This window comes from Bactrocera oleae, chromosome 6, assembly GCF_042242935.1.
Source record: "Bactrocera oleae isolate idBacOlea1 chromosome 6, idBacOlea1, whole genome shotgun sequence".
Taxonomy (NCBI): Eukaryota; Metazoa; Arthropoda; class Insecta; order Diptera; family Tephritidae; genus Bactrocera; species Bactrocera oleae.
This window is the reverse complement of record NC_091540.1, coordinates 44,821,607-44,847,653: the sequence shown is the minus strand read 5'-3', so window position 1 is coordinate 44,847,653 and position 26,047 is coordinate 44,821,607. Positions and strand designations below refer to the sequence as shown.

The 26,047-nt window shown below is 33.1% G+C and overlaps 1 protein-coding gene across 3 annotated transcripts; it reads right to left on the bottom strand.

Moving 5' to 3' along the window:
• Nucleotides 1–342: 342 nt before the first annotated feature.
• On the bottom strand, nucleotides 343–16,924 carry LOC106620444 (low density lipoprotein receptor adapter protein 1). 3 transcript variants are annotated; one of them, XM_036372434.2, is made up of 5 exons: nucleotides 16,854–16,871; nucleotides 16,297–16,722; nucleotides 6,704–6,875; nucleotides 2,771–3,290; nucleotides 343–2,706 (listed from the first exon to the last, which is right to left on the bottom strand). In XM_036372434.2, the coding sequence occupies exons 3-4, from the start codon at nucleotides 6,770–6,772 to the stop codon at nucleotides 2,784–2,786; spliced, it is 576 nt and encodes a 191-aa protein (XP_036228327.2). In that variant the 5' UTR covers nucleotides 6,773–6,875; nucleotides 16,297–16,722; nucleotides 16,854–16,871; the 3' UTR covers nucleotides 343–2,706; nucleotides 2,771–2,783. The 3 variants fall into 3 exon arrangements, with proteins under 3 accessions (XP_036228327.2, XP_014094427.3, XP_014094435.3); XM_014238952.3 differs by having other exon boundaries at nucleotides 16,297–16,924; XM_014238960.3 differs by lacking the exons at nucleotides 16,297–16,722; nucleotides 16,854–16,871 and adding an exon at nucleotides 9,839–10,243.
• Nucleotides 16,925–26,047: the final 9,123 nt, after the last annotated feature.

Genomic DNA, 26,047 nt, shown 5'->3' with positions numbered 1-26,047 from the left:
CAATTGTAGCGTCATCAACTATACTGTCGCGTATGACTTATTTTTGTTACTTCGTATGGAGGATTTCAACATCAAAACAAGTGGCTTCTGCATTTAAAAGTTATGGAATTTCCTCAATCGAATTGGATTCTTCAAAACTTGGTTGAAAAGATGCAAAAATGTAGAAAAAAATGTTTAAAAACGAAAAATGGTTTACAACAGCCCAGCAAGTCACAGCTACCGAAAAGAGATGAGCAATCACATGTACACAAGAGTTTCGGTTAGAATTGTCAATTTGGGACTTAAAAACTCATAAAAACTTTAACAGAAATCTCTGGTAGCGCGGTGAGTAATTAACCATCGTTTTAATCGTTAATTGACTTGCAGAGGTTTATTAAAAACTATATGGAATATTGTACATTTGTAGAGTCTAGACATTTATTACATAGGTAAAGTATATTTATATATACACACATTTCATGAAATTAAGTACATCAATACTTTAATCTATATTTTGAAAGCCGTTTTAGGAGCTAGCACCAAATTATTCAACTACACTTCAAAAACCGTTCGCTGATATAATCAAGTACAAATACAATAAAAAATGTTACGATATTTAAAATAAAAAAGTAATTACTGTTGGCTTTCTTAAAATTTTTAAATGTTTTTTGTTAGTTTCAAGTTTTTGTTGTAATCGTTCAACTAAAGCGAACTTTGCTATGAGAATATAATGTTATGATTTGCTTTTCTCACCGGAAAATTTTGCATATCAATATAACTATACACTGATTTCACAATATTTTATCATAATTAATAAATTAACACTTATTCTTTTAATTTACAATTTTTCCATATAATTTATTTTATTATATATTTATAATTATACTTTTACATATACTAAGTTGTCTTATACTTTGGGTAACTAGCTGTATCAGGGAAAAATACAAGTAAATTCTGTACGAGTGGTTATGTATGTACAAATAAAGTTTCTTTGTAAAACAAGTCAAAATTTCTAAAACTAATTTAAATATAATATTTTTTTTTACAAACTATTTAATCTGACCGTTTGTAAATTTCTGCCGTTACAACATACATCTAACAACCCAAAAATAACCTTTAAATCACATTAAAAATACTTTGGTCTTTATAAAGCAGCTTCTATTTTATTACTCAATACTTATTCAACGAAAGCATTTTCAGTTTTTAAAATTTCAACGCGGATCCTTAATTTATGTAAACTGTTCCAAATATTTTAGGAGTTTACTTTTTGCAAATATTTTCAAAAATTAAGGTCCACAGGAAAAAATTGAGGTGAACAACTAGAATACTAACTCTCTAAAGATTTATTGTTGGTAACCAAATGACATGCACCATTAACCGGCAACTCAATGCTGAGGATCTTCAGCGACATCATTAGAAGTATTCTTTAATTAAAATTCATTCATTCAGAAAAATCTACTGTTTTATTTATAAGCATTTTTAAATTTTACTTAATTTATATTTCATAAGCAATTTTTTAAAATGTTCAAAAAAAAAGGTAAATAGAAATAGCCGCTGCCTGCAAACTAGGAAATTGTGCTCAGGAAAACTATTGCTGGTGACAAGCCATGCATTTTTATGGGCACATTAATTTAGACAACAGCACGACTTTACGGCAGTAGGCTTGCAGTTGTCGTTGTCGCTAAATTAAAACCATTTCTAATTCTTCCGACGACAATTGGTAGCTGTAGTGATGCCACTAATATGTTAAATACAAACCTAACGCTGTCTTACCAACAGAAGCATAAAATAGCTCTAATATGTCTTTAATTTTAATATCAACTGATGATTTAAGACATATAAATCGACCTATTTACTTATTTTTTGCACAAAATATTTCACTTTTAACAAAATATTTAAATTTTATGGAAGTGAAGGTTTTGGTACGGCAACAACGAAATTATATTCATGAAGCTGGCTTCAAGACGTTGTTTCGCTGTCGCTTCCTGTGTTGCTTAAAAGTTCAAACATATAATTTTTCACTAGGAACAAAGTTAGGTTACTAGCCTACTATTCATAGACTGCAGATTACTTTCGCTAATGCGACATTAAATTCTGCAACTCTTGTTTTTTGATTGTGTAGCACTCACTAGAAGAAAGAAAATATTCTCTCTATTTATGGTATATTAGACCATATACTTTTTTATTATAAAGTGCGACAAGTAGGTTATAAGAATATAGAGTGATTCATCATTTCTTTTAGTATTTATCAGTTATTACTATGATAGTGTTCTTACTCAAAAAATAATATGGAATGGGAATATTAGTTGAAGTCATTAAAATTATTGGTTTAAGCAGAAGCAACATTGCATTAAAAGCCAGGAATGGCTCGAAAAAAAATTTCTCGATCTCGGAGCGACCTCGGTTCTTTGGAGGGCTTTGGAAAAGTCCAAGCTTTTAGGTGGGATCACGTTAAAAATTGTCGCACGGATTTTTAAGAATAAATAAATATTAACGAATTAAGTCCCGTGAAAGCTGAAGAACTTAAGCGCACTCCTATAGAGTATGTGAAAGAGTAACTATAACTTAAATATAATTATTTTGGCTTAAAATATTATTATCTAACGAGTAAATTAATACTACATAGAAATAAAACCATAGTAAAAAGCTGTATCGCATAATTAATCGTGTGATGTATTTTTTAGACAAATGGATCAGCTATTGAGCGCGTAGGTATTCCTTCCAGAACTGTAAGAGAAAAGTTCAATAAAATTACTTTAATATATATTTTCACTTCGAAAAGCTACACTACCAGCAGGAACCATCTAAGCCTCCGTCTCTTCATTGGCACCCTCCTGCAGCTCTTCGGGTGTACGCAAATCGATGGCGAACTTCTGTCGATGTGGCGTAATGTTATCGGTAGCCGATGGTTCACCCGACTCTTTAACGCGTCGCGAGTAGTCTTGAAAAGCAGCCGCTAGAGCAAATGTTAGTTTCCGTGCCATAGCGCGACTATCGCACACGAAAGCGTGTACCTCGAACGGATGTGGATGTTGTTCATCTTTTACCACAATCATAGCGAATACTCGAGTGTAGACCAAATCTTGCACACCATACGAAATCGTATCTATCGGATATTTCCAATTATTCACATTCGCTTTTGGTGTTATGATTTCAATTCTAACACCATCGGTTGATACTGTGAGATCACATTGCGGTAAGACTTTCTTAGCGGGTAAATTCTTGGCAACACCCACCATGATATCGACCGGTCGGCGGGTGAATTTAATACCCCATAAGCCACGTGCCACCTCGGAGCCAATGTATTTGACCTGAATAATGAAAAACAGATATGTCATGAATGTTTAAAAAAATATGTTGGAAAATTATGTGAGGGAAAATGGGCGTGGTAGCGTACTGAACTGTAAATATTTCGAACCAGAGTTAATCTTCGAAAGCCTGCCAATACATAAATATTTTGACAATAAAAGTGGCGAGTAGGCTTCTTATTGCTACTATTTTGGAATCCCGGAATTTCGGGGTTTACCAAGTGATCTCTAATAGAATTCGAACGTCCAGGGACCATAAATATTTACATATCCATGTTTGTTTATGTTTGCAGTACTGTATAAGTATACATATGTATGAACATTTGCATACAGACCGTAACTGTTCAGAACATTGCGCATGCGCAGCTACCGGATGTAACGGAGCGCACTTCCACGAACGACTGCCAGACTAACACGAATATTTTTTTTTTTTCTTGTTTAAAGAACTAACAAAATAAAATATAATGAACGGAGTGTGAAAACGTAGCATATGGGTATGTACAATATATAAAGCGGCCGATATACTTACACTAGCTTTACATATGGCCCTTTCGAATTTCAGTAGTGCTCAACAGCCTAGAATAGTATTACAAGCTTGTGTAAATAATAAAATATAATAAATTGTAATCAATTGTATGCACAAGGTTTTGGTAGTGAGCATGGGCTCGTAATAGCTATCGACGAATGTGCAGCGATGTGTGTCGCTTGGCTCGCTTGCTAGATGAAAAAAAGTGTGCAACACGAGTCATTGAGTGGTTCGTTGCATGGGTACATACATACATACTTATGTACATAGTAAATTATATATAATTATATATTTAAATTTATTTACATTTAAAGTACAGCTTATAATTTCACAAGCTTTTCGCTTATATAAGTATTTGCATACATATGTATTTATGTGAGTAAATAAAAGTTTGTGTTTATATATGTACATATATATCATATATATGAGCTACATTGAGCTAGAATGGTAAATTTTCATCGATAAATACTTGTTGATATTTAAAAACCCAAGTATATTCAAAAACTGCTAAATATACACGTAATTTTGTGGCCATCAACGAACTTCCGGTCTGATTTTTTAGCTCGATTTACCAACACGCTTTGGCGATTTGGTTAATTTAAATGATTGCTTTATGTTATTTTATGATTTATGATGGTACATTAATATATAAAAAATATTTATGTACTTAATAATTTGAGTATCAAAATTGTTCCAACATCGAAAACAGTAATTATTGAAAGCTCTAAGCACTGACTAAATCCTTAAAAGCAACCTGAGAAGAGATCGGTGCTCAGGAAGAGAAACACTCCTTTATGCAGTTAAATGTTTTCCTAGTATATCTTCAGGAATGCAAGCTTTACTTATAATATAAAAGTTATTTCTAATCTCAAGTTTGTTTTTATCACGACTGTGGCACTTAAAACACACGTTAACAATTTTTTTTTGCTAGTAAATTCTGTTTAAAATAGTTTTAAATGTCAGCTTTCTTACCTAGTATTATGTTCATAATCCCAACCAGATAAAAATGATTTTATAATCATTATAAAAAAACAACACCTTCTGTACTATATCGATCGGAATTTGCCTAGCTTTCCCAAAAATACGTTCTGAAGTCCACATTATCCAACTGGGCAGCTTTACAATTTTTTAAACCCAGTTAACTTAGGCTTGTTTTACAACAAGTACATGAGAGTTCTAAAGATCTACAAAAATTAAACATAGTAGAATGAATAGAAGAGACCTTATAACGTAGAATCATTGATGCTAAAATGAGCTGCTTAGGAGCTGAGTCCGAGATTTTGACATCATTAAACCGCAAGTGATATGGGATAATACCATAGGTTTTTATTATGTAAGCGATAAAACTGTTTGGAATATCAGCAATCTTACGAAGTCATAACACAACTAGAAACATTTTATTTTAGGTCATCAAATTCGATAGCTTGAGAATCGTGCGGAATTAGCCGACAAAAATTTCAACAGCTAAGATTTATAGTTACGATATAATAAATTGTTACATTTTAATTTATTAAGAGAAAACAATAAAGTGAGTCAGATAAGTCAAATGTGCTGGAATGAGAATTAAAATCATGACATATACGGCGAAATGGTTCGTTTAGAATCCCATCGGAAATGCGCTAAGGCGAAATGTAAAAATTGTTTTTGAACAGACTCTAACTTGGCAGAATGGATTTGGTAGCTAAGGTTCCATACAACAGAGCCATATTCCAATATAGGTCTAACCAAAATATACGGATCTCTAAATTCTTTAGATCAACGTTTAACCAAACTGAGGACAGCTTTTGCTTTCAAGACCATGATATCAATATGAAGACTAAAATTAAGCTTAGGGTCCATATGAACTTCCAAATCAACATAGTTAAAAACTTGCTCCAGAATATGGTGTTTTATTATATAAGAAGAGGGGTGCACAGATCTACGAGAAAAGCACATCATCTTACAATTATTGAGATTCAATGGCAAATCATTTCTATCACACCATGCAACCAAATTATTTAAATCTGTTTGCAACAGACACCTTTCCTCAGTTTAAGTGTATGATTTAAAAAGCTTTACGTCGTCAGCGTATAATAAAATTTTCGAGAATTCTATTACTCTAGAGATATCGTTAATAAGAAACAAGAACAGAATCGGGCCAAGATGACTACCTTGCGGAACACCAGAAGAAACATTAATTGTATCTGAAGGTGTATCCTCAAATATTAAATTACTCGTTGTGTTATATTATAAAGATAGGAAGCTACCCATTAAAGAAATCTTGGCTGAAAGCCCAACAGACCAATTTTATGTATGAGAATCGAGAGATTTGCTTTATCGAAAGCTTTGCCAAAGTCTGTGTATATAACATCCGTATGCTTATGTTCCCTAAAACCCAATGATACGTGGTTTACAAATTTAAGTAAGTTTGATATAGTCGAGTTCCCTTTACGAAATCCGTGCTGAGATGAGGAAATTAACGGATAAATCGAAAAGGTTATATGGTCCGTGATGATAGCTTCAACAAATTGAGGTATAACTGATAGTTTTGCGATACCTCTATAGTTTTCAATGTTGGAACTAAATCCACTTTTATCCAAAGGAATTATAAATGACTGTTTCCATATTGAAGGAAATCGACCGTGTTTAAGAGAGGAATTAAATATCCTTGTCAAAAGCAAGTAGATATATTTGGCACTCTTTTTTATGAAGAATGAGGGTATCATGTCTGGGCCGTAACTAAAAGATAGTATTAACTTATTTAAATTAAGTAGGACGTCTTCTTCAGAAATAATTGGAGCGTTAATTAAAGTATTCGAACACAGCACGTGCTGCTAAGATAACGTTTTGGAAGAAGTTTCTTTATACCTTAAGTTGAAATAAAAAATGTGTACAAGATTACTTGAATTACCTTGAATGTTAATGGCAGATCCTCCACGTTGACTTGCGCTTCCAAATCAGTCGCAGGTGTAGACGTCATGTTGGTTATGTTTTATTATATAGTCAGTTAAATTATTGAATCACGAATTCTGATGTTGGTGTACAGTCTATTTGGAAGGTGATGCGTTATGCCAAGGATTTAACTGTAAATCAAAATTAAAGAAATTAATGAGTTTTAATGTAATAATTAAGCATACGTATAAATCAAGACAAAAGTCAAAAAGTTCTAAGGTTATTTTTTATATACATTTTTTATTTTTTGTTGTAATCAATCATTAAATTGTATGAGTTCACCTAAAATATAGTTTACCTAAAATATAAAATACTATTGCTATATTACTTAATTTGCCTAAAGTCTACACGATTTTTAAAAAACAAACGACCTCTACATTAAAACTTTGAATTACCATAAACACAACATATATTATATTATTTTATATAATATTAAATATGTAAATATAGAGTACAAACGTACTATAGATACCTATATATCAACTCCTTACAGTTTTCCACCGCAAAGAAGCATGAGATGAGGTTAGCAAAATTAATAAGAATTAATTCTTATCTTAACAGATAAAATGATTTAGAAATAATTTTAACATTACGGTACACGCAGTAAAAGTTGTTGTTATATAATACCATACTAAAAATAACTGTAAACACATGCTATAAACGCGATTAGACATATTAATGTAGCTGCATTTGAGAGAAATAAGATTATTTAAGAGTAAGTTCGAAGACATTAAAAATACTTTTCAATTCGCTTTCTTTATTATATACGATTCCGAATAATTTTGTGAGGTTATTGCAAATTCACGATAGTTAAAAAATCAAACATTCATGCATATTTATTGAGCATTAAGGATCTTTGTGTGAGATGATTATAATTATGATAAAGCTAAGTGGATACATAAAATATAAGTAAATTAATAAAATGCCTTATCGTCTTATTATTTTTTTCAGAAAAGTGGCCTGTCGACTACAAATATACATAGGTCTCCCCGAAAATTAGCTCTAGGTCATAAAAATTATATAATGGCGCCGAAAAGTATACAAAGCTTTTAAATCGGCTTATTATCAATTAATTGATTGGTAATCAAGCTATTTTATGGAACTTTTGAGCAAAACAGAAATAAAAATAATATGATTTACGTAACGTATGTTAAATTTGAATAATAATCAATTCTTAGTATAGGTAAATATTTGGTTATTCTTTTTAGCATTTCATAAAATAAATGCTTAATAAACGAAAATGCTATCGGTGAAATGAATGGATTTTCGAATTTCACTCGTAAAACATTTATTTATATTTCACATAATTGACATTAGGGTGGTCACATTCACTATGTGAAAAAGTTATTTATAGAGTCCTGGAATATATAGAATTTATGATTATTGCTAAAGGTTTAGTATCCAAGCATAAAGTTCTATGTTAAAATAAAGTTAACAGGTGTACCGGTATGAAGTGAGCGTTAAAATACAATACATAACCTTACAGTCATTGAACAAACCACAGCACATGTTTGAAAATGTCAAAGTTTGTACCGGAAAGTGATGATTTGCGGAAAACATTAATATTTTGTTTCCATTTGAAGTAAATTGCTGCAGAGTCACATCGAATGCTTATCGAGGCATATGGAGATCATGCTCTATCTGAGCAACATGCAAAAGATGATTTTAACGGTTCAGAGATAACGATTTTGATGAGAAATGAAGAACGTGAAAGACCACCAAATAAGCTTGAAGACGCTGAACTGCAAGCAATACAATAAATAATTTCAGACCGTTTAAAAGCTATGAAAAATATCCCAAAGTGTGGAAAATGGGTGTCAAATGAATTACATGAAAGACAAATAGAAAGCCGATAAAACACTTGTGATATTTTGTTTCAAAGACACAAAAGAAAATCAGTTTTGCGATGAAAAATGGATTTATTTTAAGAATCCTAAACGAAGAAAATCATGGGTTAGTCCGGGACAACCATCAACAGCGACTGCAAAATCAGATCGATTCGGTAAGAAGGCAATGCTGTTTGATGGGATCAGTAGGGTGTGGTATATCATGAGCTACTAAAAACATGCGAAACTGGTTATTCTAATCGCTACAAACACCAAATGATAAATTTAAACAATACATTCATCGCAAAACGACCAGAAATGGGCCAGAAGACACGGCAAATTAATTTTGTTACACGATAATGCATCTGCACACAAATCAAAATAGGTTCAGGATACAATCAAAGCAATTGGCTGATAGCTGCTACCCCACCCACCGTATTCACCGTACTTGGCACCTTCCGATTACTATTTGTTTTCATCAATGGTACACGCATTGGATAAGCAGCACTTCGATTCCAATGCAGAAATCGAAAATTGGGTGTCTGATTGATTTGCTTCAAAAGACGAACATTTCTGTTGCCATGGTATCCACAAAAAAAAACAAACTCATTTTGTACCGGTACACTGGTAAATTAAAATTTAATTATAAAAAACTAGACATGTTACGGTTACAATATTTCATGCATAAGTTGATGCTTTGTTTGGTATATAAGTAATTTGTATCAATAGTGTACAACAAAAGGCCAACTAGTTTGGTTGGGTTAGTCGGGTCAGGTTAAAAATAATTTTCTAAATTTTCTAAATTATTAAAAAAAATTCCTGGAAATCAAATACACAATCTTCATGCCTTGTAATAAATATTGCATCTTTTACTTTAACTTTAAATATTAAATATAACATTATATCTTGACATATATTCCGAGTCGATTATATGTGCTCAATTTAGTTTCATGTACGTGTCGTTTACACGTTATCACAAATGTTGTTGAATTTAATAATAACTTTGATTTGAGCAATGAATAACTTTAATGAATATTACTATTATTAATATAATTAATCCGAAGCTTTGCCATCTTAAAATATACTACTCCAACAAAAATAATATGTTTGTATTTGATTAATATTTGAACAACTTTATTTTATTATTTTTGTTTTTATGACAAACATTTTCTGTCTCTCCTGTTTGTCACTTACATATCAATATGGCAATATTAAACTTAGGTTAAATTTAAATTAGACTTCAAAAGTCATTATATGTTACCATTTACCTCCACTTATTTTATAAGTAATATTTTTTTTCAATATGAACTGTAAGATCGTCACGCAAACGGCAGCCAAATCGCAGTCTAATTAAACATATGTAGTATTCGCAATTATTTTAGTATTTTTTCACACAATTGTATCAGCAAGTATTTGCTTTATGTATTTTTAAACAACAATCCAATTGTTCCCATAGTTTCGTCTTTTTTTTTTAATTTGCGATCTTCAACTGTCTGAGAAATTCATAGTCACACTGAGCATTGAAATAAACACGACACGGCGAAACAGAGACACGGCTTAACAACTGTAGCGTACAACACGCCCGTTTGAATTGGTGTTCCGTCTTTGCTTCCGACTTTTTCGTTGCTTTTTGCCTAACATTAGACTGTAGGCACGCTCGGTCAGGTCACAGCGAAGCGCTGTAGCGAACTGCCAGCGCCTATGGTCGATCGCCCAGGTGAGCAAAGCGATCAGCGCCGGTAGCGACTGCCGGGACTGCCGCGAGTGCCGCGCACTCTTTGCTGCATCGACAGTGACGCTGACTGCGCATATTTCCCATGGCTGGCTTCGTTATTTTGAGAGTTATAACTAAATATTTACTACAAGTACAGTTAGTGGCATACTTGTTGCTTTGGTGGCGATCGCTTTTGCTGCGGTTACTGTTTCTCTGTCGACGCTGCTGTCTACAGCGCTGCTTACGCGCATTGTTGCCTGTACTCGGAACCGCGACACATCGGAAATAAGCAACTGTGGCGGCAACAACCATAAAATAACTAATGTTACATATACATGGTATTGTGTTGTTATTGTTGTACAGTGGCATCAGCGATCATGTAAAATGTATGAATGTAGCAGATAAGCAGATAAAATATGCGTGAAGCGGCTGGCATTTATTTATATGCAAATATGAATGTAGGCATGTGCGAGCGTGTTGCTTGTAAAACAATGAAAATAAAACTAAAATAACAAACTATATATTTCAACAACAAAAGCAATGTCAAATGTATATATATTTAAGTCTGCATTACGAGTTACGCGCATTCGGTGAGCTCGACTTGAGTCACCGATGTTAATGACCACTGGGAGGCGACAATAAAACGGTGAAATCAGCAAGTAAAAACGGGCTAACGTCTAAATGGAGCACAGAGATCTAAAACATTAACAGGCACACTCTGACGTCATTAGCACTTTAAGAACCCAATGAGAATTGTTTGTGTATTTTCGAAAAATGAATATTGAAAAACTCTAAGTATTTTACTGATCGAAAATTAACTTTAATTAATTTGTAAAATATTGTAACAATTTATTATAAAATCTATTATAAATTAAATTATTAAAATTTATTTAAAATTTTTATTACCGAAAGTAAATGAAAGCTTGAACCTTCCATAACAATATGCCAAAATCATTCTTTATACAATAGAGTTTTTTACATACATTTAAAGTTGGTGACCCAGTATACAGAAAAAATGTTGTAAAATTCGATCAGTAATGAAATATTTCCCTAAAGTTCCGATATGCTATTTATTTTGGTTCGGGGGATTTCACTAAAGTTGACGATAGGTGGCACTGATATACAAATTTTTACTTTATTCGGTTTTCGGTGAAAAACAAAAAATTCTTTACCACTTCTTAGCTGAATAATCCAGTTTTTATTGTAAATTTACAAAAGCCTGGATAAATATCGCCAGTATAGAAATTACTCATAGTTTTTCCTGATATTTGACTTTCGTGTAAGCGGTATGATTTGCAAAACTTTTGTGGTTACTTGCCCTCAGTAAACTCCATACATCTTTCTGTATATTGTAACGATAGTTATTATGATTATTTTAGAACTATGACTAAACTATACTGTATGTGTATATCAAGTAGTAGTAATAGTCATAACTTCATTGTAGTAAAATATTTGTAGAAAATCATTTAATATTGATCCTTTTAAGCCAAAAGAACACTGAGTTCAATTTCACAGTTGAATTTTATAAATAAATTTAAGATTTAATTTAATAATAGATAAATATAAGACCACTGCAAAAATTTGGTTTGCACTCATTACTACTAAGAAGATATTCAGATTATGACGAGAGAAATTAATTACATATAACAAACACTCAATTGTCAGTATCTGCTTCAACAACAATATTTATAAACGAGATAATATAGATCTGTTAATAAGTCTTCAAAAGCTATTACAAGACGGCCATTCATTATTATTTAGAAGATTTGTTTATGAATAATGTTTAAAGCTCGTAATAATAGATATGTAAGTGGGTTACGAGGTTAGGCAGGTTACATATCTATATATTGCGGAATTTGCTTAACCACTGGCATGTGAGAAATCTATAAAACTGAAGTGTAACAATGCCAAACGTAAATACTTTTCATTATTTTATCTCAAACTTTTGGAATAAAATAAAGTTGTGTAGACGCTTGGAAGGATAGGAATATCTTCTTGGGGAGAAAAGAACGTGTGAAAGAATATAGACCGATATGTCAAAAACTGAGGGTCTTAAAAAAAGTGTGGCAACCCTACTGGTAAGCAATTTTCAGACATTTGGCCACCCACCACGACTTTAAGATATATACTCATATAACATACATATGTATATATGTATGTATATAAACTGAAATATAAATTTAAAAAATTAAATTTTAAAGTTTTTAGTTAATCATAACTTAATGCAACAAATATTAAAACAACAAGGACTAATAAAGTTATTGTTTATTTGTTAAAATATATAGTTCAAAAACAATTATTTCAGAACTAGTTCAAATACGAGTATGCCAAATTAGTTCTGAAATTAAATTTCAAAAAAAAAAAAAAATTATAATAATTTAGTCCATATGCTCAACTCTTGCACAAGCATATGTTAATTACGTTGATATATAATATGTATGTTAAAATAAGTATATATGTACAAACATTCGTACAACTATTAAACATATTCAAGTAATAGCTTGTTTAACAACCAGGAAGTGCATATAATTTTGCCAATGCTCCAGTTAAATTATATTTCTTCCATTTAATCACATCCACATGCAAACATATGTACAGATATGTACATGAATATTATTGAACAAGCATACGTTTGTGCATGAAACACGCAATAAAATTGTTAAAGTCATTCAATTGTAAAGTTAAGTAACTTTTCGCCAAGCAAACGCCCAATTGGCAACAACAACCCATAATAAGTAATATTTAAGCGCATGTGTGTATGTATATATGTACATATAAAAGTATGTATGTGTATGCATAAGAAATATGATTTGCAACTCTAATGCATACAACTTTTATAATCATTCGAAAAGGTAGGTAAGGTACATGTATCAATTTTATTGAATCGCTGATTAGTAACACTATACAACATAATAATAAAATAATATTAATAAAAAGTTTACAAAAATTAATGCAAATATATTGATTTTCGAATATTGTGGATCAGTTTGTATGAGGCCACTAAAAGTTTCCTAGATACTGTTTTGCTAATTTTTTATAATTCTCACTTTCTGCCTACAAATTTTCTTTAATTTTCAAGCGCAAGTGTAAAAAATAAATGAAAATAAATATGTAAAGGTTGACATTTATTCATAAATGACAATATGTAAATATATAATGATGTGCTTTTCTGTTATTGTTGTTTTTTGCTACCGAATAACGAACTCAGCTAATCATTCGACATGCTTTGGAATTCACCTTACTTTCATTTTGGCAATAAAACCAATAGTTTAACGTATTTTCTTGACATTTTGCCAATTACCATTAAGTCAGTTCACTAATTACAGTTGTTTGAAAACGTATTTGTAGTTATGGTGGTTTGTTGCTCAGAAATTTTAAAGGCCTAAAGCGATTATGAAATGGATATAGAAGGGTTAAAGAAAAAGGTTAAGTAAATAATAGTATATAATATATAGACATATGTATATGTTTACACACAAATATAATGTATAACATGTGATCAAATTTGACACAGACTGAGAAAATAAAAAGATTTTTACGTATTTTTAATGAGGTCTTTATTATCGTCTTCAAAAAATGGCTCTGAGCCAATACAAGCTTGAAAACGCTTAATCCAATTTTTCATACAGATTTTATAAGCCTCGAATGTGATGGCCTTAGTGCCTTAAACGATAAACTCACGTCACCAGTAATGATGCGTTTGATGAATGGAAAGTCCTCAGCTACATTGTCAAGCATCTCTTTTGCGACCTCGTAGTTTTTGTAAAAGTTTCAGATATTTTGGTACTAGTCTATAATTGACGCGATTCATACTCACAACATTAACAAAAATGCGTTGAGTTGATCTATAAGAGATCTTATTATTCTCAGCTATCTATCTCTGTAGACATCACGCACATTTCCAAGTACTGTTATCATCATTAACAGAGGTAAATGGAAGAGTTGCATGAGCTAATTTTTCGATGACTTCACGATCTTCACTGAATGCTTTGTGCCACTCAAATAGTTGTGTTTGCAAGAAACTTGACTTCTCAAAACACTTCTGCAACATTTTCAACGATTTCTATAAGAATCTGTGGTTGAAATTGCCAGACAAACTTTTTGCGTCGAAAATAAACAGCTGTCAAAACACACTAATTGACATTTTGAGATCAAACTTCACCCGAATATAAAAAGGGTTGTACAGTTTTTATCGATTCGCTTTCGAACGTAGTTTAAATGGTTCAGTCCGAGTCAAATTTGATCAAATGATATTCTTACATAAAGATATGTAAATCCATAAATATATTTATAGAATGACTTTATATATAGAATTTTATATAAACCAAAGAAAAATGAAAGAAATAACCACTATTTTGGGTTTATTGCTTCGAAAATATTTTGGTATTTTGTGTTTAGCCAAAATTTTGAATTTGATATGTGGCCATCCCCTTTTACTTAAACAAAAATATACGTATGCACATAAACTGAAAACTTTATTTGAAGATTTATTGAGTATATGCTCAGGTTTCCACGAAAAAGCTGGCGATTTAGTGCACTTGAACAAACGGTGGTGTTTCATATAATTACCTATTACTTATCATAGCACATAATAACACTTGTGTGAATATAATAAAAAAGTATATACTATAGAGGTAAATGTGGCGCTGCAAATGACAACTCTCTCGAAATTGTGCGCTTTTTTGAAGCATCTGTTTTAACTGAGAGCTTTGCGTTGTTTGTTCTGAGTCAATGTGTAGGCCGATGTGGTTCATATGCAATAACGTATGCACGTTAGGGTGAGACAATTTTTGTGGAACACAATTTACAAAGCTGGCAAATGAAATATTGAGAATAAAACTTTATTTAATTAAGAAGTTTTTATGGAAATGCAAAGAATTCATAAATAAAAAAGCTAATTTCAATCAAGCTCGTTATGAATTTATACTAAACAATTTTTTCTTAAGAATTTTCATAACATAATTTTTGTTGTTCGCTTTGCTGAGGCACTTTTGCTTAGAAATCAAACAAGAATACTAATATATTTTCATAAAAATAAAATATTTTCCTAAAAAAAAAAAAATGTTGCACCCTAAAGTGTGTATATCAGCAAAGCGTAAGCGTAATTAGTTATTGCCGTATGGGCGCGCTCTCCATTGCTTAGCTGCTGAAATGCAAATTCCTATAATATTTTAGAATATCCACGTTGAACCCCGTCTCAGCGGTCATTATCTGTGAAATCCGCAATAGAAGTGCTACTGCAACAACAACTGACGAGATCAGCGTGTGATCCGTGCGCTTATAGGTATGTTTGTAGGTACGTTTATCAACAGCTTAATGGGCGTTTGTTGTTGTTGGTGGCTTGTAGCAATTAGTTGCACATGTTATTGCAGTTTTTCTTTATTATTTGCCTTTTCTCACGTTCTTCATTGTTATTGTTGTTGCTTTTTCACATTTGCATTAGCTGAACTTAACAGAAGCTCACCGCTTTACACCACAGTGTCAACTATTCCCTTAGGTGTGTGTGTGTATGAGTGTATGTGCTCCAGAAGTTATCTCTGCGCTTTAACGTGTTTTTCGCTTTTTGTTTTTACCCAGTTTTACCCAGTTTTAATGTGTTTTATTGCTTTTTTGAAGTTTTTATTTTATGTAATTTTTTTTTTTTGTTTAAAACGCGCTTCTAAGCTAAGGTTAACTTTGTTCTTGGCTAATTTTCTTTGTTGCGCGCTGCCATGTTATTAGTTATGCGACAGTTATGGGTGTTACATATATACATGGAATCGGTTTTTAATTTTTTCTTAAGTGAACAAGCTTTTTATATACAGATTTGTATTTTATAAGATTTTTGACATTTTAGTAGTGACTTACTAAATGTATATATTTATTATTTTGAAGAAATAATAATAATTAAAATTTTTATAAAGTATTTCTTCTTGGGAATTACTAGTTCTGATTTCACATTAAACACCAACTAACCCACCTATGTATGTATATCTGTATGTATGTTTATATATAAAAAGTTAAAGTACTCACTCGCCTTAGGTGTTTCGGTGGTTCTCTTCTTTACTAAAAAATTTCAGTAACAGTGGGTTATTTTTGTGCCCGTTATCTCCTTTTGTATGTGTAAATATGCACAGGTAGTATATATATGTATATGCAGATATAGATATGTTGAAAGTTTTATAAGCACTGCTCAATGTCTCCAATTACTTCATGCTTTAATTTTTGTTTTGTTTTTATTGTTTTCAACATTTATTTCTCGTTTTATGACCGTGTTATTTTATTCTCACAAATTTTTTTACCATTTTCTTTTATCTTATCTCTTATCACAGCCTCGCACGTTGATAACGTACTTGTCGTTTTGGCTTCGGCGCCAACTTTTTTATTTAAAAAACTTTTCACGCTCTTTAAAGCATCTTTCGTCAATTTACTCGTATGTTTATTATTCACTGCAACAAACTATATATTTATTAATTTTATTGTTGTGTTACTTAAATTTCGCTTAAATTACTTATATATTGTTTTATCTATTAAGTATATTTTTTGATTAGCCTCCACTAGTTTATACAGGTGCTCTTTCTTTTACCTACATATGGTTACTAAACGCCAACGAAAATGCCACTGCAGCACTTCAACCCTCGCGAGTCAACTGATCGTCGTCGAGCAGCGAAATTATGTATTGTATTCGCTCATTGGCGCTTGGTTTCATTATTGTTGGCAATAAAGTTGGTCAGTGATTCACAAACTTTGCTCGTGCGGTTGCTCAAAAAAATATATTGAGTGAGAGAGAGCGAAGGGAGAGAAAGGTAGAAAAATAGTTCAAGCATTCAAACTTCCTGCTTATTTATTGTTGGTTGAATATTTGCAAGTACGAAGAGAAAAAAAAGACCGGTTGTATAGTTTGATTCATATCGAGGTTCCTTATTTTTTTAATGAAAAAAAAATACAGCAAATTCAGATGTAATGGGGAAAGCTTATTATCGTTCAAAAGAACATTCTTTGGCATTTTTTCTTTAAGATTATCTGTTTTAAATGTTGGCCGTGGCTACGTCTCAGATGGTGCATCTGTTAGGTCCAATTTTCGATGACTCGTTCGATCATTTCGACTAGTAACGGGCGAATGATACGCGGGATGTTTTGCTCCAAAGTCTGAATCGAAGCAGGTTTGTCTGCATAGACTTAAGACTTTACATATCCCCACACTAAAAAGTTTAATGGTGTGATATCACATGAACTTGGTGGTCAATCGATTCTCTTATTAAATCCACAAATAAACATTGATGCGATGTGTGGGAAGAGCACCACGTCTTGTTGAAACTAAATGTCGCCGAGAATACGAGCTGCAATTTCAGGCACCAAGTAGTCGGTTATCATGTCGCGATAACGGTCGCCATTGACGGTTACGTTCCCAGCGGCATCATTTTTGAAGACATATGGACCGATGATTCCACCGGCCGACAAACCACACCAAACCGTTGTTTTTTATGGAGAAAATGGCAGCTATTGAATCTCTGCTCTTCGTCCTAAATGCGGCAATTTTGCTTGTTTACTTATACATTGAGCCAGAAATGGGCCTCATCGCTGAACAGAGCGAGGCGATGTCACTTAGGTAGATCGAGCGGCTTCAGTTTTTGCTCAAGCTGTATTTTGTACGCATTCACTTTAAGATCTCGATTCGCCAAGTCGTTCCATACGTCAGTCCGAGATGCTGCTACGGTCGAATATTATTCAATAATGAATGCTGGGCTCAAAGATGGGTGATGGTGTAGTACGCTCAGTAGGCCGATATGTTGACAATAAGTTGAGCGAAGTTTCGTAATAAAGTTGAAAGATTTGAAAACGTTGTTCAAGCTTAAGTATTTCCTTGATGAAATGCCAAGTAATATAGAAAAAAAAAATAATATGACAGTTTGACACGACTCACGCGTGATTTGTCAAAAAATAGCTATTGAAAAAGGTACCTCTACTTGGATCACTTTTTATATCATAACTGAAATATCAAGAGGATTGCCTCTCTGGCCAAACGGACAAGCTCGTCAGTTTTGGAGATATTTATTGTTTGAATATTTTATAAACAATTTATTAATCTTTTTACCAGGTAGGTTCGCTCAATTCATACAAAGGCAGTCAAAGTTGTGTACTTCTACTACAAACTTAGAAATTGAGAGATCTGTTTTTGGTTGTATAAATTTTGGAATTGCCTTAGAGACGAGAGCTTCTAAGACACCATATGCCCTGTAATTCACATTTGAATCGACTTCTTCATTAAGATATAGCTGGCCCACTTGATAATGTATGGTGTGAACTTTAGAGAATCAGATCTACCGATGTATAATTCGCACAAAATATTGGAGTTTCACTTTTTATAGATATGACAGATGGAAAGTGGAAATTGCATCTAACAGAGCTATTATGTAGTGGACAACGCCTTTAAACTCCAGTCCATTTTAAAGTAATACAAAACCGCTTATATTTTACAAATCCTTACCTATTTTTCTTATAAGAAATTTCTAAATTTTTTCAACTTCAGAATAGCACCTCAACTTGTGGGTAAAGCCCTGCAAATTTGTCGAATACATACATATGTTACTTAGATATCTGGTAATAGGTGATGGATAAAAGCACCTATATTATTGCTTTGAAGGTCACTCCTGGAATATTCTATTTCGGTTTGCTCAAATTATGTTTTGCGGATATAAACCGATTGAAATGTTTGCTTTGATTTTTAAAATAACTGAGGAAAATCGAAAGGTTCTACTTGTATATGTAATACATTCATACATATGAATGTCTGTATATAATGGGTACAGCTAATATTTCGTTTCAGCTGCAAAATATTGTGTCGCTATATTTGGTTATTTATAATGTCTCTTTCTGCAACTACGAAAGTGCACTTCGAAATCGATGACTAGATAACTTAACAGAATCGTATTTCCGCGTATTCTTTTTCGAAGGACTACTGTTAGAAATTTAAGTAATTAGTGAGGAGCGCGGCATCATTTCCAAAGCTGTTATCATTTTAGCGAAGTAACACACGGTAGCAATAAGTGCGCGCTCTATCAGTGAACCTTATGCGCTCTTTACCCTCTAATTTACTATTGACCGTTAGATGTCGCGAGACATGAAAAATTGGAGCAGCAGTCTGTTTCCGCCATTTATATGATATTTCCTTTTAGTTCTCGAATTTTGAGCGTCACGAAAGTTAGTTGTGATTATTTTGGGAAAGTTGCGTTTTTAAATAGTTTACTATGTTTAATTTTGGGTGTTATCAGTGTTAATAATTCGTGTTTAAATATTGATAAAGTGAAATGTAGTGGAAATAAGTGAAAATTTGCCAGAAAAGCCTCTGGTGCTAAACGAACGTTTGCTGAAGTTGCTTTGTCGTTGTAAGGGCACACATTTTTGTATATAAAATTATATATTTTTTTTAGTTTTATATAAATTTGAGTTGTATTTTGACGCTTGTATTAAAATATGTTATTGATTACTTTGTCAGAGTTATTAGCGGCTTAGCGAATTTCTGTCACCTGGCTCTCGGTTCGACTACAAAAAGTCAAGCGTAGACAGTACTTTTACAGCAATTTTTATTCACATATAGCGCTGGTAAAATTTTTTATTTAAAAATAAGTTTGTGGAAAAGCCTCTATCAGTTCAGTCACTTGGTTAGTTACCATAATTTTTGGTAAACGCTCAATGCCCTCTTCTGGTAGACTGAAACGTTTTATCGTTTCATACCATGTTTTGACCAAAAATTAGGTAACACATAATTTATCCACTAAACTGTCCTCACTGCCGTTAGAGATTTATAAAATCGCTGGTTTTTACATTAAAAAATTTGCATCGTTTAATATTTATTAAAAGGAAGCATTGTAATGTCGTATTTTGTTATAAAATTCGTCTTGTTTTAAATATTTTCCATTTAATGGACAATAACGCATTTTTTGATTTAGGAAGTCGATTGCCAAGTGAATTCAGATGAATTACTTTTAATTTATTTATTTGCTTACATTTTTTTTCTATTTGTATTGTCTAAATCAGCTGTGATAATGTGATAAATTTCTTTATTGACAAATATATGGCGCTAAATCAGAGTCGCACAGGGAGATTACAAGTAGATTAGCTTCAAATCGGTGATGAGATTAATAAGTATCATTTTTGTAAAAGAAAATCTTGCTAAATCTAATAGATTAGGGAGCTAATCTAATGCTCCTTAATCTCGTGATCAAGTTTCGGTCGGAACACATTAAATTGTATTTTATTTACTCAATATAGATTTCACCGAGGACTATTTACTGATAATAGCGATTTTCCTACTTTTCAATACCATTTTTGTAGCGCGATTGGCCTTCGAAACAATTGGTTGATGCATAAGACATTGCCGATCCAGTTTATGTAATGGTCGTCGTTTCCATTGATTTGATACAACGGGAATAGGTTGATTTTGAACTCACGATGCATCCATTTTGTGTTATTGTAACTTTTTCGATGTAATCGGCATTAATAGCGATTCGCATGACCTCACGACCTTCGCTGAATGCTTTGTTCGTGATATAGTATACTCTCCAAAACACTTCGGCAACATTTTCAACGTTGTCGTCATTTCATTGGAAACAAAAAAATTCGTGTAAACTCGTTGTTAAATTTTTTCCCAATAGTAAAAATCGCCAGCTGCCAAACACAACTAATTGACATATAGAGATTAATTTTAACATGAACACTCCCCGACGAGGTTCTTGTGAACCAAGGCTAATTGAAAAAACTATTGATATTGTCTTGACCTTCAACTGATGTTTGATATATTTTTGACATGGCTAAAATAAGCTTTATTTCTTTGAGACTAGTACAATTGGAGCGACTAGTGAAAGACATATCGTTTGAGCAAAAGACAAAGGTCCGCAAGCACAATTACCTCTACATTCTATATGCACTCCTTCAAATAGCTAAATAATTAACCATAAATTTGTTCTCGAATAAATTAAATACTGCCTATCTATCTATGTGGCACATACATAAATCTACAATTAGAAGGTTAAAATCAATTTGCCACAAGAATGCCCAAAAGTACCTCATTGTTGCCAACTACTGAACGCTGCTGAATGCTCATAAGCACGTACACACATTGACTTCGCCTCCGAGCACATCCATTCTTGAACCCCAACTGCTTTGCTGTTGTGGCGCTGCAATATGTTCGTCAAATCGATGTGTGTTTGTGTGCGTATAAATGTTTCACCAAGCATTGAATTCAATTGCAGCAAAAGTACACTTAAGAAAATTTATGCACGAGTGCTTCGGCAGCGACAAACTGCAGCAACACCGAGTAGACATGCCAATATTCTTGTTAAGTTGCTTGTAATTAGCCAAAAGAAAGAAATAAAACCCTAAACTACTGGAGAGGGGTGTGCACTTAAGTAGGGTTGGCTGGTTGCTTGCGCGCTCGGTGAGCCGGTTGCTGCTTCAATTTCTCCTAAATTTAAGTTCATGTATGAAAATGTTATTGTATTATTACCGCAAGCATCTGTGTGTGTGGGTGAGTGCATACAAGCAATTGCAGAAACCCCCGCACACATTTGTGGATTGAATTGCCATCAAGGGATTCATAATTTCTGTAAAACTCAAAGAAGAAGAAGTTGAAAGAGAAGCAACAGGCAAAGTCATTAGAGCACAGTTACCACAGACGGCAGTTGTGTATGTACATATGGTACATAGATTTGTTCTATATAAATTTCAGGCTTCGAGGTGCCGGTGTGTGTATTCAGCTTTCCTCCTACGTGTTGTGGATTGTAGGAGTTCAAGAAGAGAAATGGTTTGCAGCAGAATTGTGTTTAAATTACCGTTACTGTCCAGTGCATTGGCGCTATTACATATATACAAGTACTACATATGTGTGTGTACATGCTTAACATAATTATTTCAACATCAACTTGTGGCTGATTAATTGATGATGCGTTTATCTGAAGGGACGAAGCTTTTATAAAGCTGATTAATTTCCACTGCAAGAAAATTATAATTAATCACGAGTTTGAAGATCGTCAATACGAAGTCGAGCGATTAAACGCCAGCGAATTTGCGACAAATTTATTTACTTTGGCAAATTGTTTCTTTGCATATATACTGAACCCAAATATATTAATAATATATATAGTAATTAATAAGGCATAAATATGTATAATATATATGTTGATTCGGGTGTGTCAAAAAAACAAAAAAACTAATATTGCACCTGTAGATTGAAATGAACGAAATATTGCTACAAGGCAGGATTTTGGGCTTAATTTTAAAAAATATCAGTGAACATTCAAAATTGCCCGTTTAAATAACACGAAAAATGTTTTCATTCAAAATTCTATGACTTAATTTAAAATTCGCAGCTTCTCGTACAGCATAAAATTTCCTAAAAATCTTCCTAAGGGTTTTTTTCAATTACATTTTATTTTACTCAACCTAATGTTTATACCAGTTGTTTGCATACGTATATGTGTATATACTTTTTCTTACGTGGTTACTGTTTGCTTAACTTCCGATTTCGAATATTAGAGGTGCAATATTGTTCAATATGCTAGATCGACGTACAAGACTAAAGCAAAGTTCGAAGAATTAGATTTTTTTATGCGAAGAGTTTTAGAACCGAAATACGCTAGAAAGTTACTAATCGAGGTGCCATTGTTACTAGAAAATCAAATATTTGTTGCTGGTAAAAACTGGAAACAAGTCCTGCGTAGGGGAATGTACACCTTCAGACACTACAACAAAAATAATTTTTTTTGAACATCTTATAAGAAATTTGTGTTCTTTTATGCACTAATAAATTCGCCCAATTTATTTGAAAATAGTTTTTTGTGTGATGTGGGAAAATATTGCTGTCAGACGGAGCTTGAACACCATAGACGTTTATTATGAATGCCACACTCTCCGTATTTTCAGGAATCCTCGAGTGACAATAATCCAGGCCGAATTTCGTGAAGATATCTCGTCAATTACAAATGTTTTCCCTGCAAGGACTTGATTTGATCGTTCAGTTTGTATGGCAAAAACATGCTATATTGGTCCGATATCGGCAGTTCCGTTAAATGAGCAGTCTCTTGGTGAGAAAAGAACGTTTACACAATTTTCGATCGATATCTGAACTGAGGGACTAGTTCACGTATATGTATATAGACGGACGGACATGACTAAATCGATTCAGCTCATAATGCTGATCATTTATATAATATATGGGATCACCGACGTTTCCTTCCGGGTGTTACAAACAGTAAACAGAGTTTATTGAAGATGCTAAGAAGGTGCCTACTAGCCTCAGCGGGAAAGATCATATATTATAAGGGGTAACCAAGTAGATGTTTCTAGGCCTTGTGTTCACAGCTTTTACAAAATATGTACGTCCAGTATATTATCATGTTGCACATATGCATGCAATTTATTTTTGAAAAAATAATCTTTTAAATTTTTTAAATTCTAAACAATAAAGTCTTTAAAAGTTTGTGTCAAAAATCAGCTGGACTATCTTATATTTATTACATTCTCTACTTTTTCAGCCATTTCACCATTTTGTTTTCCCGGTTGCCCGCCTTCTAGTCTTCCCGCCGTCTTTTGACCAGCTGCAGCATCAGTAATGCCTCGGCGAAAGCCACTAAAGTGTTTGGAAATCCCGCACGTACTAAATGGAATTTAACTAATTGCACTCCATTCCTTCGCCGCCACGCAATGCCGCCGCTCCCGCTCCCGCTCCCACACCAAGCCAAAGCTCGGTGTGAAAACAAACGCCGCTAGCTGCTGCGCTCCTTTGCTATTTTTCTGCATACTTTCCCTTCTTAGCTGGCAAAGTCGGGCATTTTTTTGACGCCACTCACAGCGCTCAGTTACGCGCGGCATTTGTTTGCGAACACATCATTCCATTTGCACAACGCGCAACTATGCTGCTGCAGTACCGGCAGCAACAACAATTGTGTGGCAATATAGTGCCGCAAGAGTAGCGAGCATAAGCAGCGTCAACTTTGTTGCTAATACGGGCCACAAAATTTTGTGCATCGTTCACATCATACGCGCTGATTAGAGTTGTGGTCGACAGCAGGCATGTCAGCGGCAGCGCACATCGCTGCATTGCTGCTGTCAGCTGCTGGCGTTATGCTGAAAACAGCGCATTCATAAAACCATTCGTTAAACACTTTAAAATTTTGCATAATAATAAATTACTTGCAACCTTACACTCTTCGCGACACACACACACATATATACATATATATACCAGCGTGCATATCATTCCGCGATAAATTCTTCAATTCTGCTTTCATCAACCATGATTGGCATCAGCGCGCGCGCGCACTCCCCTCGTCACCAGCTGATTGAAAATTCCATTTGTAATTTTGAAAATCTCATTTATCAGCCATACTTGCCACATATTTTCTTAGTTTGCAGCTCTAACGCTCATATGCAAATTTTTGTTGCACCGAATGGCCACGTTGCAGCAACTATGGCTCTTCACTGTGTCTCCAACACTATGCCGCCCCTCCGGTTTGGTATCCCCGCTAAATTGTTTTTCTGTGATTTGTGAAAATACTTTCCCACGGATCGCTTAAATATGTGTTGCACGAAGTGAATTATGCTGTGATGGTCGGTCAATAGCACAAATACAACAATGACTCACCTTCCAGTAACATGGTGAAAGTCAAAAAATGTTGTATGAAACTAAAAATATTTTCAGGAAGAATCTTCAAGTTTTACGAATTTTCTCTAAGAATTTTACTATTACTATTTTTAATGGTTGATACAGTTTTTAAATAAAATCAATTACCAAATCTATAAATGCAAGGCCATGATAAGAAACTGGAGAGTTCAAAAGATGAAAATCATATGTTTAAATTTGGGGAGATGTAACCTATATTCAGAGTAATAGTTCTGAAGATACTTGAACATGAGAAGGTATGAAATTTCTGCGGCTTTCTCCCTAAAATATTTCAAAAACTAGTGGAGTCTTTCTTGCTTCCCGAACCTCCTGAAAACATCTTGTTCAGATGTTGTCTGTTTGATTTATTAGAAGGGGTATGTTAATAGTACTGGTTTTGTTCAACAAGAGAAGATTTTGCTCATCAATTATCAACTATATATATAAGAGTGTTTCTTTGTTAGATTTCAAGGTTGGTATTGATTTCACAATATGTGCTGTTTTAAGTTAGATTAATGGACGTCAACAAACCGAAACGCTGTGAGGTGTGTTTGTGTACGGTTTATTTCGAATATACCTCCTTACTTCTTAATCCAATTTACTGATAGCAGAGAATATGGTGTGTTGGTTTCGGCTAATAGTTCGTCTTTTCTAAAGCCTCGCAATCAAACGTTTTGGAGTGCTTTTTCTTCTTCGGTTTCTGAGAAATATATTCCGTTCCGCCTAGTAGTTTTTCTAAAACAATAGCCACCGTGGCTTGGCCAAACGCTAAGAGCGGTCTAACTATGATTTAAGTTCATTAACACAGACTCATATACTCTTGTCTAAATTGCTAATATGATTGTTTATCATATGTTTTCATGTTTTAGGTTTCTGAGTTGAACCACAAGATCAGATGTTAAAAAAGTTTTATAATGATATTTATCTACTTAATATAGGTTAAAAGAATATCTTCGATCTAACATTTCTTTAAAACACTTTGAAATGCTTTCTAAATTTCTATAAAGTTAGGTGGAAAGGAAAGACCTATTTGTGGGTAGTCATTAGTACAAAGATTGGTTAACTTTTCTAGTCATATTCATCAGATTTACTGTGCGTGAAATATTTATGTTACTAAGGACTAAT